The sequence below is a fragment of the Leishmania braziliensis genome, chromosome 7, assembly GCF_000002845.2.
Source record: "Leishmania braziliensis MHOM/BR/75/M2904 complete genome, chromosome 7".
NCBI classification, from domain to species: domain Eukaryota; phylum Euglenozoa; class Kinetoplastea; order Trypanosomatida; family Trypanosomatidae; genus Leishmania; species Leishmania braziliensis.
This window is the reverse complement of record NC_009299.2, coordinates 162,021-175,298: the sequence shown is the minus strand read 5'-3', so window position 1 is coordinate 175,298 and position 13,278 is coordinate 162,021. Positions and strand designations below refer to the sequence as shown.

The window sequence follows — 13,278 nt, the reverse complement described above, 5'->3', positions numbered from 1 at the left end:
TGCTTCTCTACCTTCTACCTCTTCTTCAGCAGCACCAGCTTGCCACATCGAAGGTGCGCCGCTGTGCGTGTGTGCGTGAGCGCTGTGTGAAGGCGGGGGCCACGGCCTGGTTGACATTGGTGGTGTTTTGGGGAAAGGGCACGGCAGTAGTCTGTGCAAAGGCGGGGGCCGAGGCAGCGCTATTGGCACCACTATCTTTCATCTTCCATCAACGCTGCCACCATTACTCTTTCTGTTGTTGTCCACGCCCTTTGCTGGTCCTCACAACTTCAACAAGATTGCTGTGAAGGCAGCCACCCACAAGGACGAAGCTCACATCCCTCCTCTCTGTCTTTTGGTTCTCTCTCTGTCATTCACTACCTGCGCTGATCACCCTCTTCTTTCTCTTGTGCGCGTGTGTGCATCGGTGTCTCTTCTGTGCGCTCCTGTCTGAGAGCCCCCCGCCTACTTCCTGTAGCGACTCTCCTTCGCTTTTGGCGGACTCGTGCGTTGTCTTGTGTGCCCCCTCCCCCTTTTCACTGTGTGCATATTCCTACTTCCATTCACTTCATGTGTGTATCGGGCCCTCCCCTCCTCTCTTTCTCTGTGCATTCGCTTCTCCCCCCCCCCCCCCCCTCCAGCACTACCCTTGACGCCCCTGTGACCGTCATCATCGCCTACAGCGAAATTGGGCATCGTTACGCACAAGCACCACCGTCTCTCTCTCCCTTCTGTTTTCTCTCCCCTCCCCTCCGCCCCGCTCCCCACATCTCGTCGTGCGCGCGCGCGCGTGTGTGTGTGCGGCTGTGGCTCATTGTGTGCGCGTGTGTCCACAGGTAACGCCCATACCCACACTAAAGAGGCGCTTGCGCGAGTCACAGAACGTGCTGCATCACCCTACCCCCCCCTCTCTCGGGGGCGCATCACTTCATTCCCTCTTTTCACCCCCTCCCCCGAGAAAGCGCTACTCGTGTCGGAGCTCACGCAACGTCTCCGCTGTCTCTTCCGTCGCGTGACCACGAAAGTGCCTCCAGTGACAACGATAGCAGTGGTGGCGGCTACCCCACTGCACGGCTGAGCTTGACTACAACGCATCCGCGGCAATTTCCGCACCACCGCCAACAGAAAACCCTCTCCGGGAGAACCGCTCTACAGATACGCTGGCGAGCAGCAGCAGCAGCGGCAGCGCGGGTCGTGCCGGCGTCGACAGCTACGGCATGTCGTCGTGGACAAATGCGCCGGCGTCTTCGTGTGCTGCCGCGGCGCCGAATCACCTGCCTGGGACATCTACCTCGCCGTCCGCCACGTGCAGGCGTCGAGAAGCGGCAGTGTATCCTACGAGTGGGGCTGCGCCGACATTTTTAGGCGCCGTCATTACATTCGGCGCATCGGGGTGTATGGCGACACCGCTTGTTGCTGCACCGGGAACGCACTGTGATGATCACACCCCCACTTGCACCGCTGCAAGGGTGGCACCTGCGCCACCGTCGGGTGCACCAAGCGCTGCGGCAGCAGCAGGGCAACACGACTGCGTATCGCAAGATTTTTCGGGACCTCTTCAGCGGCCATCCCCAACCGTCCTTCATTTGTATGCGACTACCACCACAGCCGCCGGCACCGCTAATCCGAAGCGCCGCCACGGGCTCCTGCCACCGCCAATCATGAGCGACGTCACCAGGGCCTTGGGTCATCGCTCTTGCTCGTGCCCAAACACTCGCAGCACCCCGGCAGCCGATGCCGCCATCGCGTCCTCTCCCGTTTCAACCAACAGTGGCGTGGTAACAAGGTCGAGAGCAGCAGTGGCAGCGACGAACTCGTCTAGCACACTTCAAGTCACCGGAAATCAGTCGAGCCCCAACGATATGCTGACAAAAGAGACTGTGCCGTTCCCCATCTACAGCTTCAAGCCTCTTGGGCTGTGGAGTGCGTTACCCACCACCGGCGTCACCGCCACCGCTGCCGTCTCCGCTTCAGCCACTACTCTAGAGCTTGAAGCGTCCACAGCGACAACAAACGGCGTTGATGTCGGCACTCTCCTCACGCACGAGATGGACAGCGGCGTGGTTATCGTAGACCCTTGCCAGACGCCGGACGATCTTGTCTGTGGTGTGTGCATGTCTGTGTGCCGGCACCCGACAGCAACGACGTGTGGCCATCTATTCTGCCGTCGCTGCCTACAGGGGTGGATGCAGGCCAACCCGGCCGCCATGTGCCCACTGGACCGAACTCCAATCCAGGTGGAGCTGCTTCACACGGACGCCCGCGCGCAGCGGCAGATCAACGCGCTGCCGTGCCACTGTCCCGCCTCGCTGTCTCGAGCATCACAGCTGGAGCTGCGGCAACTCGGGTCTGCACACCGTGTGCTGGGCGACGGAACAGCGGAGGAGGGGGGTGACGTTGGTGGTACGAGGGGTGATGAGTGCGCACGACAGGCACATCCGCGATGCACGTGGGCTGGGTGCGTGTCGGATGCTGCAGCGCATATGTGTCAGTGTCCGCACATCATCATCGAGTGCCCATTCGCCAAGCACGGCTGCGCGGTGGAGCTGCCACGGTCAGATATGGCGAGTCACTTGAAGAACTACGTGGCGGACCACCTGCTGCTTCTCTCGCAGGCCCTCGATGCGTCTGTGGAGCAGTGCCGAGCCTTGCAAGGAGAGGTGGAGGTGCTGCGGCAGCGCTGTCCCATGCGCTATCCCGTCGCCCTCCCCAATGTGCCCACAGGCGGGCCAACAGGGAGTTCGGCGCCAACAATATCGGTTTCCTCGTCACTCTTGCATGGTGCCACTACTGCTACTTCTGTGCCTGGAATGGATGTGCCCACGGCGGTACCGACACCGGCTCTCGTCATCTCCAACGGCAGCAGCAGTGGTGCGGCTACCATCGCTATGGCCGCGCTTCCTGAGGAGGTTTCGATGAGCAGCGTCTCCCTGCTGCGAGTGGCGGGTTCGTTTGGCCACGGCGCATCCACCGCTGTCGACTACCCGTCTCCCGTCTTCTCGCAGTCGCTGCGGCCATATTATCATCTGCACCACCGTTCATCGACGGCAGTCGAGCCTACCAACCTGCGTCGGGGCACAGCTACCGAGGATATGTTGCTTGCCGCCACCCACCGTGTGCCCAACGGACACGATGCCACCACACCAATGGCAATGGACACGACTCCGGTGCGCACACCATCGCCGTCTCGCCTTGGTGCTTCACCGGGCTCCGTCCCCGTCGCCAACCTAGCTGCAGCTGCAGCGACCTTCGTCCTTCCTCCTGGTGCAGCAACACTATTGCCTACCCCCGTCGCCAGCGCTCCTTCGCGCGCGGCGCCTGTGGTGGGCGGCATCTGTGGCGTGGATCGCTTTGTCTGGGTCATCACCGATGTAGCGTCACTGCAGGCGCCGTGCTACAGTCGCCCTTTTAGCTCGCATAACGTTCCTTGGTATGTGGGGATGGACACCACCGCCACATGGGAGCAGTGCGGCGTATACCTCTTCGCCGATCGACACGAACATCGCGTTGACTTCCGCGTCATTTTGTACCACAATGACCCGGCGCGCGATGTCGTGCACGTTGTGCGGGACTGGCAGGAGGATTACATCGGAAAAGGCTGGGGTCCTCTACGGTTCATCAACCGCTTCACACTTGAGCAGGACGGATTCCTCGTACACGGTTGCCTGCGCGTCGGGATCGAGGTGCTGAGTGGGCTGTACTGAGCACGTGTGCTCCTCAGGGAAGCAAGCGCATCTTTGCACACACACACACACACAGACGAGGCGAGAGAGAAGGGATCTTACGAGTAAAGAGAGGGCGCCACTAACTTTTTCCCTTTCCTCCTACGCCTTTCCCATCTCTGCCCTCGCCTACTCAGCAAGGCAGATGCAGTCAGCCAGGAAGGCGAATGAACAAACTCACGACACGAGGTAGTGAAAGGGGAACGTGGCGAGTGAGGGGAGAACTTAGCTTGTAGAAGAGTGTGGACATACACACACCTTAACATTACAAGCAAACGTGCACACGCCGATGACCCACATTCCCCTCATTTATCATTGATGCCTCTCTGTCTGTTTGTCTCTCTCTATCTTCCTGCGTCTCCGCCAATCACTGGTCTCTCTCGTGCGTGTGTGCACGCTCGGGTGGCTTTACGGTCTCGTTTCTATTGTCTGTAATCTTCTATAATGACTGCTCGTGTTCCGCACCCCCCTGTCGCTCTCGCCGTTACTCTCTCCCTTTCTGTGTGCTTTGTGAGGTTGTTCAGCATGCAGACGCACCTGCACACCGCCCTTGCAGACAACATGAGGGGGAGGGATGAAGACACTAGCAGATGACAAGGGTGAGAGAGCGAGAGACATGGACGGACGATAGAGCGGTTGAGGGACAAGAAAACGAGAGGAGGGGGAGGATGAGGTGTGACTCGCGTATCAACGTCAGTATCCGACCCCCCCCCCCCTCCCCTCCCCTCTCATCCACCTCACTTATCCCCGCCTTCCGATCTCACATGCGTCCCGTCCTCCACGTCTCCTATACTTTCTCACTATGAACTTAGTGTACTCGATGCTTTCCCTTTACTCTTCGTGTGCGCTTGATGCACCCCCCCCTCATGCATGTGCTTGTGTGGTTCGCTCACCCGTGTGTCTTGCCGCTTTATTCGATTTTTCTGTCATTCTTCTTTCCTCGAGGGCGCTGGTTTGGACTTGAGTAGGAGCACATCCTTCCCCCCCAAACCCACGCTCACCACACCCCTTCCACAGACACGCATCTGAGATACCTCTGCATCAGCTCCTGTATGTGTCTCTCTCTGTCTCCGCCCGCTTACTCCTTCGAGCCGCTTTTTTTCTTTTCATGCTCGTTCGTGCTTCTCTACCTACTTGATGACAGGCGGCGTCTTGAGGTGGTGGCAGGGTCCCCTGCCCCGCTCTGTGCTTGGGGAAGCCAGGCGGCCCCCCATCTCTGCTAATGCCGGGCCGCCTCCGGTGGTGACGGGGTACCAGGCACCTACGACATAGGGGTAGGGGTCAGGGCGATGCCTCGCTACTGCTGTCGGCGGTGAGCGCCCTGCGGCGGGGAACGCGTTTGCGTCATCCATGCGATGGGCAGAGCGCCAACACCGCATGGGCGCGTCTCCCAACGATCCATCTTCCTTGTTCGAGTGCAACCGGAGTCACAAGATAACTCTCATTTTTCTCTTTGAGGGGGGGGGTGCTCGGATGGCGGGGTCAACGCGTGTGTCCACGGCTACCTTCGCAGCACTTGATGGGCATTGTGACAGGCCGGGAGTTAAGTGGATGTCAGTCCACATCTGTTCTACGGCGGAGAGTCCGTCTGTTGAAGAAATGTGTGTTTGCTTTTACCCCTCCCCACCTCTCGTCTTCCGACAAGCGCGCCCCCTTCTCTCTTGATCACACTTTCCTCCCCTGCGCAGTCCGTGCTGACTTTCCTCCCGATTTCACATCGGTCTGCGTGATGCTGATGTATGTGTGATTGTAGGTGGCTGCTAGGGCCTTGTGCTTGTCTCCTGAATGAATGCCGAGGAGGTCCACTTCGTTCTGTCTTCCTTCAGTTGCGTGTGGGTGCGAGTGTCTTAGCTTTTCTCTTCCTTTCTGTGAGCTGGTGCCAATGCTGGTGCATACGTATTCCCCTCTCTTTGCAACCCCTCCTCATCGCCGCGGCTCTCATCTTGCCACGCCCAAAACACGCACACACCGCGTGTTAGTTGGATAATACTTTCCTCTCTCTTCATCTCACTCTCGGCACGTGTATATCTTCTCTTTCCTCATTTTTCCGCTCCGCACTACCACCGCGGCTCTGCCCCCCTCCCCCCTCAATCGCCCTCCTTGCTATGTGGATAGATAATGCAGCGACCATTGCCTTTCTCTTGCCTCCTTTCACTTCTTCTTCCTTTCCCCTGTTCCTGCTCCCTATCACTTCTGTTCTCGCGCTCCACACGTGCTCACACGCACGCAGACGTCTGCGTGTGGAGGGGGTGGCGGTGGAATGTATGGACACTTCTTCACTTCTCCTCGTGCTACATCAATCCTCTCTGCGTATAAGGGCCATTTTCTTCCCCTTCTTCGCGCTTTTTCGGGAGGTCATCATTCGCTTTGGCGGCTACACCTGCAGTAGCATCATCCACACCAAAGGCACCAGAAGCTCTCACACTGACCCCCTGCTCCCCTCTCGCTAGTTTGGTTTCACTGTATTGAGCAACTGGCCTTGCTTTCTCCTTTCTCTGTCAACGTGGATGGCACCGTCGTCCGTGGCAGAGGGGGGAGGGGAGCGGAGGCGGGGATGATATTACTGTCGCCGACGTCGGTATGGACGACGAAGACGCGTGTTGATGGCAGTAGTGATGCTGCTGCTCGTGCCGTGGGTGGGTGAGGGCGTTTTGTGTACGCGTGTCTGCATGTGTTCCATAACCTCCTTTTTTTCCGTGTCACGGCTTCTCCGTGCTAATCGTCGCATTCATGCCCGCACGTGGGTGTGGGGGGACCGTGCTAGGCGGCCCTTCATTGCCATCGCGAGCCATGCGTTTGTGCTCCATCTCCTGTCTGCGCAGAGCAGGCAGGAGGGGGTCCCCTAACCCTAACCACGGGCGAAGAGGCAAAGCGTGCCGGCGTGTGTGCGTATTGTGTTTATAAAATCAGTCGCGCGTGCGCGTCCCTCCCCCTTCTGATTCCCCCTGTGGGGTGCTGTGTTGTTTATGCTTTGTATGGCGTGCTTTTCCTACGTTATTCAGTTTTATCCTCCGTCTTCCTCCCTCCCTCGCTTATCGCATACACCTGTTGCCATGGCTGAGGCGAAGGGCGGCGGCCACGTTATGCCGGCGAATACCTCTCTCTGTAATCCTCGCCCAATCTTACGCCCCTTTCCCCCTCATTCTCTTTCCAGACTCGTCTTAGCGTCTGTGAGCACACCTCCACGTGCACCGACACACATGCACCCAGTTCTGACGCATAGCATCAGCTTTATCTTCTGAGTGGGACACCTTTGACTTCTCTGTACGTGATCTCTCCCTCCCTCTCTGATGGAGGACTACGACTCTCTCCCTGTATTTCTCTCTCTCTGTGTGTTCATTCTTTGGTGCCTGTCCTTTCATTGGCCCCGCACTCCTCCATCATCAGTCCTCGAGGAGGAGTGCGGGGCCAACAGGCGCCATTCTTCTCCTCCTCCTTTTCCCCCCTCTGTTGGAAATTCACCTTCGTTTGCCACCGCCTCCTCCTCCTCCCCCTTTCGCTTGTACACAAGTGTAGCGCTGTCACTTTGTGCTTGTGGTTGCGCGCTCTTACTGTGGATGCCTCAGGCCGCTCTTTTCCTCTCAGGGCCCCTTTCCTCCGCTCACTGCTCTTCTTACGCCTTCCCTCTTTCCTCACTCTGGATGATCTCCGCAGCCGCCGCCGTGGCCTTCCGGTTGCCGTCATCCCACTCATCACCACCACCACCTCCACCCTACTTTTCTCATCGTCCTCGCCAGTGTGATGGAGGACAGCCGTTGTTGTCTACATCGAGTGTCGCTTGTTAGTTTTTACCCTTTCGAGCTCAGCGTCATGGCGTGTGACAGCGCGCGCGCGTGTGTGTGTGTGTGTGTGTGTGTGTGCCGCCTCTGCTTTTCTCAAGCAGGCGGATCTCCAACTTCACCAACCCACGCTCACCAGGGGAGGCACGCGGCCGCGGCACCGTCTCCATCATTTTATGTCGTTCCCCCTTTTCCCATCTCATGCGTAAGCGCCTTTCCTATTTCATCGCAGAAAGGACAGCGGGTGGAAGATGAACTTGGAGGTGGTGATTGGGGGGCACCTGCGTTGGGTGGAGGCGACTAGAGGTAGCGGGGGGGGAGGTGAGGGAGAGAGAGGAGGGAAGATGAGGAGCTTGGCCCAACTCGCACGCTGTAGCGGACGCCGTCTTTATCCTCCGCTTGCTCTCCCTCTCTCTTCTCAGGAGAGCTGGAAAGCAGATGAGCGCGTCTTTACTGTGATGAGAGCTCGGCGAAGAACACGCCCACCGAGCAATGAAGAGTTCTCAGTGGTGCATATCTACACCAGTACACAGGCACAACACGAAGTAAAAGAAAGCGCTGTAGAGGGAGGTGAAGGGGGGGGGCTTGAGGCCCCACGGGCCTTCTCCACGCTTTGTCCTACGTCCCTTTAACCCACACTGAGGTGGAGCACAGCCGTCGTAGTTGGAGGGTGTTGGGCACACCAATGTGAGTTAGCGGGAGGGGGGTATCACCCGCGACGGAGCTGATGGAACCCAATCCCCCCTCTCCCTCCCTTTCCTTCACCTCGGGATGTACGCATGCATCTTACTCGCCCTGCTAGCAGGGGGGTTACACGAGGTGCTGCGAAAGGGGGGTACACCATAGAAGCCGCTGCACGTGCACGCGCACGCGCGCGTTCATGCCAGCGCAGTCCCTTACCCTAGCGTGGCACCGGAGCAAAATCTCTCCCCATCTTCGCTTTGCTTCTTCACCTTCCACTTCCATTATCGCATCGTGCCGGACATTCATGTGCACGGTTGCATCCGCCTGCATATCTGTGTCTCTGTATGAGTGCTTGTGTGTGGTGTCACTTGGAGCCTGTTTGTCGGTGCACGGTGGCTGCGTTGTGCCTCATCTCCGTCCGCATAGTTCTCCAAGTCAACTGTCACACGCACCGCGAGTGAGCCGGCACCAGCAGAGCGACGCGACTGAAGACCAAACTTTTGCTTTACAGCCACCACTACTGCTTCCGCTCCCCTTTTGAGTTCATCCTGATGTTCCGTCGCTGTGCACCTGCATTCATCGGAGTCGAGGGCGACACCTTCGTCTCGGCCATCAAGGACAAGCAGTACCTGGCCCACCGCCTCGCCATTCTCGGCAAGGAGGACCCTAGCTTCAAGCCCCAGCGCATGTCGGACGATGATGTCAGGCGCTTCACCACGTCGCTCGGCTCGACAGAGTCACTCTTCAATAAGCAAGCCGGGGCGATCCCCACGAACATTGTCGACGAGGAGACAGGCCGCGTGATTGGCAGCACGCAGCTGGACCCGACCCGCTACGGGGACTGGGAGGTGAATGGGCGCTGCTACGACTTCTAAGAAGCGTGTGAGAAGGGAGGGGAGAAAAGCACTGAAGGAGTAGGCGCGGCGGTGACGGCTCGGGTCCACAGTGGAATACCCACACACCCACACACACACACACCCACACCCACACCCCACACACACACACACACACACACGAGTACTCTTTTCATGGTATTTCTGCCTGCGTAGGTGTGCGTTTGCGATTGCCAAAATACGTTAATCCCCCCCCCCCCCCCCCGCCCCCGCACTCGCACTCGCACTCGCACTCGCTGCCGCTGCCCTTCATGCCCAAAAAGCGCATGTGGCCTCACGTTGGTGCTTCTCACAAAGGGCGGCGCGCTGCCCTCGTTTTCTTTGCCGGGAGCAAAAGCGAAGAGGAGAGAGCGGTGGTGCGTTGTGGACGCAGCAGGGACGCCGGTGGGGGAGGCGTGGGGGGGGTGGTGGTGGTGAGGTGGTGAAGAAGTGGCGGCGAAAAGGTCACCCGAGCAGCGCTGTCTTTTGTCTCATGACGTGCCCCCTCCGTTTCGGCGTTCATCTTCTCCCCTCTTACTTCTCCCGCATCGCATTTTCATTCGGGCCTTCGCTATTCGCTGGTGCGTTGATGCGCCTGATGACGGAATCGCGTCCAGTGTGTGCTGGACCACCCTGCCAGCGACAGCGAGGCGCAAAAAAAAAAAACAGAAAAAGAGCGCCGAAGGGCATACACTGATGAGGGAGCCCAAATCACGAGGGTGCCTGGAACGGGCTGGAGCAGGAGGAGAGAGGGTGTCGCTGGTCCTCCTTTCCGCTGTAGCTCACCTTGTCTTCGCTCCTCTCTTGCCCACCTACTCTCTCCTGTTCTCCCTGTCCCTCTCGGCGCTGCGATGAGATGTCACTGTTTCCCTCACTCACAGAGGCGTGTGGGGATCACTGCCTCCTTCTGCTCTCGTTGTACCCTTTTCACCTCTTACCCCCTTTACGCAAGCATACGTCTGTGGAGTTCTACCAGCGTACCCACGCACGCCATCAGTGGAACACGTCTCCTTGCTCGTGTCATCCGCGTGCGTCGTGTGACATCTCTCTCTCTCTGTTCGCTCAGTAAAATACCCCGCATCTGTTTTGCTGCTGTACTTAGTCGCTTAGCCTGCGTGTGTGTGTGTGTGCATGTGTGGTTTCCTCATCTTCATCACCTACGTGTCTCATTGAGCCTCTCTTCTGTTCCTTTGGTTCTCTGCCAGCAACGATGTCGATGCAGCTCTTCAGCTTCGGACACCCGTGTGAGCACCAGCTGCACCGGGCGTGTATTGGCGGATCGAATTGCCCATTGAACGGCTACCCAGACACGTGGTGCTGCAGTTTCATCAAAGGCAAGATCAACTTCAAGCGCGACCGCCCGTGCGAGGGGCCGCGGTGCTACTGGGACTACGTACACCCCTCACAGAGCCAGTTCGATGAGGTCACCCAGGTCCTCGAGCAGAGTCGTCCCATCGCAGCCAGGCTGGACGAGGCGAGCGACACCGACCTGCTTTCCTTCAGCATTAGCAACCCGCACATTATCGACACGGTGCAGTGTGCGTTACACATGATGCGACATCCACCCAGCGCATGTGCTCGTCGAGTTGGCCAGCTGCTCGCCTACGCCACCCTCTTGGCTGGTGACCAGGATGTATTTGTGCAGCTGCTGAAGACGATGAAGAAGCCCGTCGATGGGTACATCCTCGGTGCGTATGCCTTCTTGACCCAGGGAAAGGGCAGCAGTGTCGGCGGTGCAGGCAAGGGCGGAGGCGCCTTCGGCAACGGCGCGAAGAAGCAGACCAAAAAAAAGGACGCCAAGGAGGACATCACGGCAACGCTCGTGAACATTATGGTTGAGCTCATGAATGCGGCACTCAGCCTCGGCGGCCAGCTAGTCGATCGCGTGGATCAACACGTGTTGCAGGCGATGCTAATCCAGGCACTCGCCACTTACCCGAAGAGCGACAAGCGGCACCAAGACATGCTCGAGAAGGCCATCGCCAAGTTTGGCCATCGCAGACTGGAAGAGGAGGAGGCGGCGGCCGTCAAGCGCGAAGCGGCGAAAAGGGAGGCGGCGACGACGGCGGGCATATCAGCAAATGTCGCCGCGCCACTATCGGCGGTCAAGCAGGAGCCATCGGAGCCTCCCGCCGCGACTTCCAGCGCCGCAGCTGCTGACGCAGGTGGCGCTGCCTCTGCCAATGCCGGAGTCAAATATAGCCCAGAGCTTTCCACTGGTGAGGAGGCGACCACTTTGACAGCGTCACGTGTCCCTGCAGCAGCAACACCGATAGCTGAAGCAGCAGCGGCAGCGGCGCCAGCATCCCACACCGCTGCTGCCGCTGCCGGCTCTGCTCGCATTGCCTCGCGGAGCAGTGCCGCCGCCGCCGCCGTCCTGCCCGCAGTAGGGGGAGATGCCGTGGCGATGACGATCGGCATCGGCACCACTGCCACTGTTCAACTCGCTGGTACTGCGACGCCAAAGACGACTGTTTCTTCTGTCCCCGGGACACCCAGCCGAGCAGCCTCTTCGACACCTCTCTTGACCACAGCCACAACATCCACAGCTGGCGCCGCGCCACTGCCAGCTACATTCAGTACGGCCATTCATGTTCAACAGCATGCCGCGCTGTCGGTGCCGGCCAGTGTGTCAGCGGGACAAGGTGCCACGGCGGGTGTTCCGGGCACGCAGACCACGCCAGGTGCTGCGGATCCTGCAGTCTCTCTGCCAGCGCCAGCCCGCACGGCGGTGGTTGGTATCAGCAAGCTTTACCCCTACCTCGCTGGACGTGCCGCCGATATGAGCGAGCAGCTGCCTGGTGTGTCCCCCATTCACGACCCCCAGAGCCACTCCTCGCGGTTATTCATTTGCGGCGGTCAACTCACTGTGGAGCCTCTTGTATGGAATTACGCACCGCTGGGCGACGCCGCTGCGAACCGACGCTTCGACACTCCCACACGTGAGTACATGAGGATTAAGGAGAAGGAGCGCCAGCGGCGCAGGGAAGCAAGAGCGGCGCACCTCGCTGCGAACGCAGCTGGTGGTTTCCCGTCTACCTCGGAGGGCTTCAAGACCGCCTTTTCATTCAACTTGGATAGGGAGGACTCGTGGATGGGCGATGGCCTGGATGAGGATAGCTCCTCCTCCGACGTCTCCTTTCTCTAGGGAAGGGAAACGAAAAGCGGGGAAGAGAGAGGGGGCGAGAGGGGGGGGGGCGCTACCTGCGCGTGATGCGTGCGTAGCTGCACTTTTGAGCCTACGAGTGCACACACACACACACACACACATCACACATAGTCGTGCAAGGATGGGTGTGGGGTGAATGATGACCGTACTCTCGCGTTGTGTCATTGTGCCCCTCCGCCTCACCTCTCGTTGGTCGTTGTGGGTCCACGCCAGCTTTCTCCCTCTCCCTCTCTCTTTTGCTCGCTTAGATTACACGCTGCCCCCTCCCCTTCTCTGTGCGTTGCTTGCTTTGGTTCCCTCCACTTTCTCTCTAAATCCTCGGCCGATCGCTCGCATACCCGCGCGTGCGGCTTTTTGGAGTTTTCTGTGGTTGTTGCTGGCAAGCGTGTTGCGTTGTGTGTATCCGCGTATGTCTCTGTCTGACTACAGATGGTTGACGATAAGGGAAGAAATAAGCAGCGCAAGCACTGAGAGAAAGTGCACCTCTTCTACAGAGAGAGGCGGGAGAGGAGGAGGAGGAGGGGGAAGAAGGGGCGGTGCGTAATGGCGCTTCAACAGGTTTGTCTTCCTCTCTCCTCAGGGTGCCAACGTCAGACGTCTCTCTCTCTTACCCACGTATGAGTCTCAGACACGCTGGTCCATAGTTCACCTCTCGGCCGTCCCCCCTTCACTTTCTGGAGGCTGCGGGAAGGCGGAGGAGGGTGGACGCCAGTGCGGTCTCCGCCCCCCCCCCCCCCTCCTCCTTCACAAGCGACCAGAAAAGATGTGCAGGTCTCTGTGGTAGTCATGTAAGCGCTGGGGACTTCCTTCGTTCAGCACCAGCACTTCTCTCCACCCTGTTCGTTCCTCTTTTAACTTCTGCTCCTCTTCTCGCTTCCCATCCCCCATTCTCTCTGGCTCTCCTGCGAATAATTGTGTGCGTGCCTGTGCGCCCCTCTTGGCTGTGCCCTCCCCTCCCCTCCCCCCCTCCCTCCCCCCACACCCACACACCCCCACACCCCCACACCCACACACCCCCACACCCCCACACCCACACACGCGGTGTGAAGTGCATCTCTGCTTCTCTGGCATAC

General features: G+C 59.0%; 3 protein-coding genes across 3 annotated transcripts; all 3 read left to right on the top strand.

Moving 5' to 3' along the window:
* Window positions 1–1,196: 1,196 nt before the first annotated feature.
* LBRM_07_0390 (hypothetical protein, unknown function) lies at window positions 1,197–3,683 on the top strand (the record flags this gene model as incomplete). The annotated part of the gene is made up of 1 exon (XM_001562485.2): window positions 1,197–3,683. One exon carries the CDS (start codon window positions 1,197–1,199, stop codon window positions 3,681–3,683), a length of 2,487 nt encoding a protein of 828 aa, XP_001562535.2.
* A 5,032-nt stretch (window positions 3,684–8,715) lies between these two features.
* On the top strand, window positions 8,716–9,039 carry LBRM_07_0380 (conserved hypothetical protein; the record flags this gene model as incomplete). The annotated part of the gene is made up of 1 exon (XM_001562484.1): window positions 8,716–9,039. The coding sequence occupies one exon, from the start codon at window positions 8,716–8,718 to the stop codon at window positions 9,037–9,039; it is 324 nt and encodes a 107-aa protein (XP_001562534.1).
* A 1,207-nt stretch (window positions 9,040–10,246) lies between these two features.
* LBRM_07_0370 (conserved hypothetical protein) lies at window positions 10,247–12,184 on the top strand (the record flags this gene model as incomplete). Its single annotated transcript, XM_001562483.1, has 1 exon — window positions 10,247–12,184. The coding sequence occupies one exon, from the start codon at window positions 10,247–10,249 to the stop codon at window positions 12,182–12,184; it is 1,938 nt and encodes a 645-aa protein (XP_001562533.1).
* Between the last annotated feature and the right edge of the window lie 1,094 nt (window positions 12,185–13,278).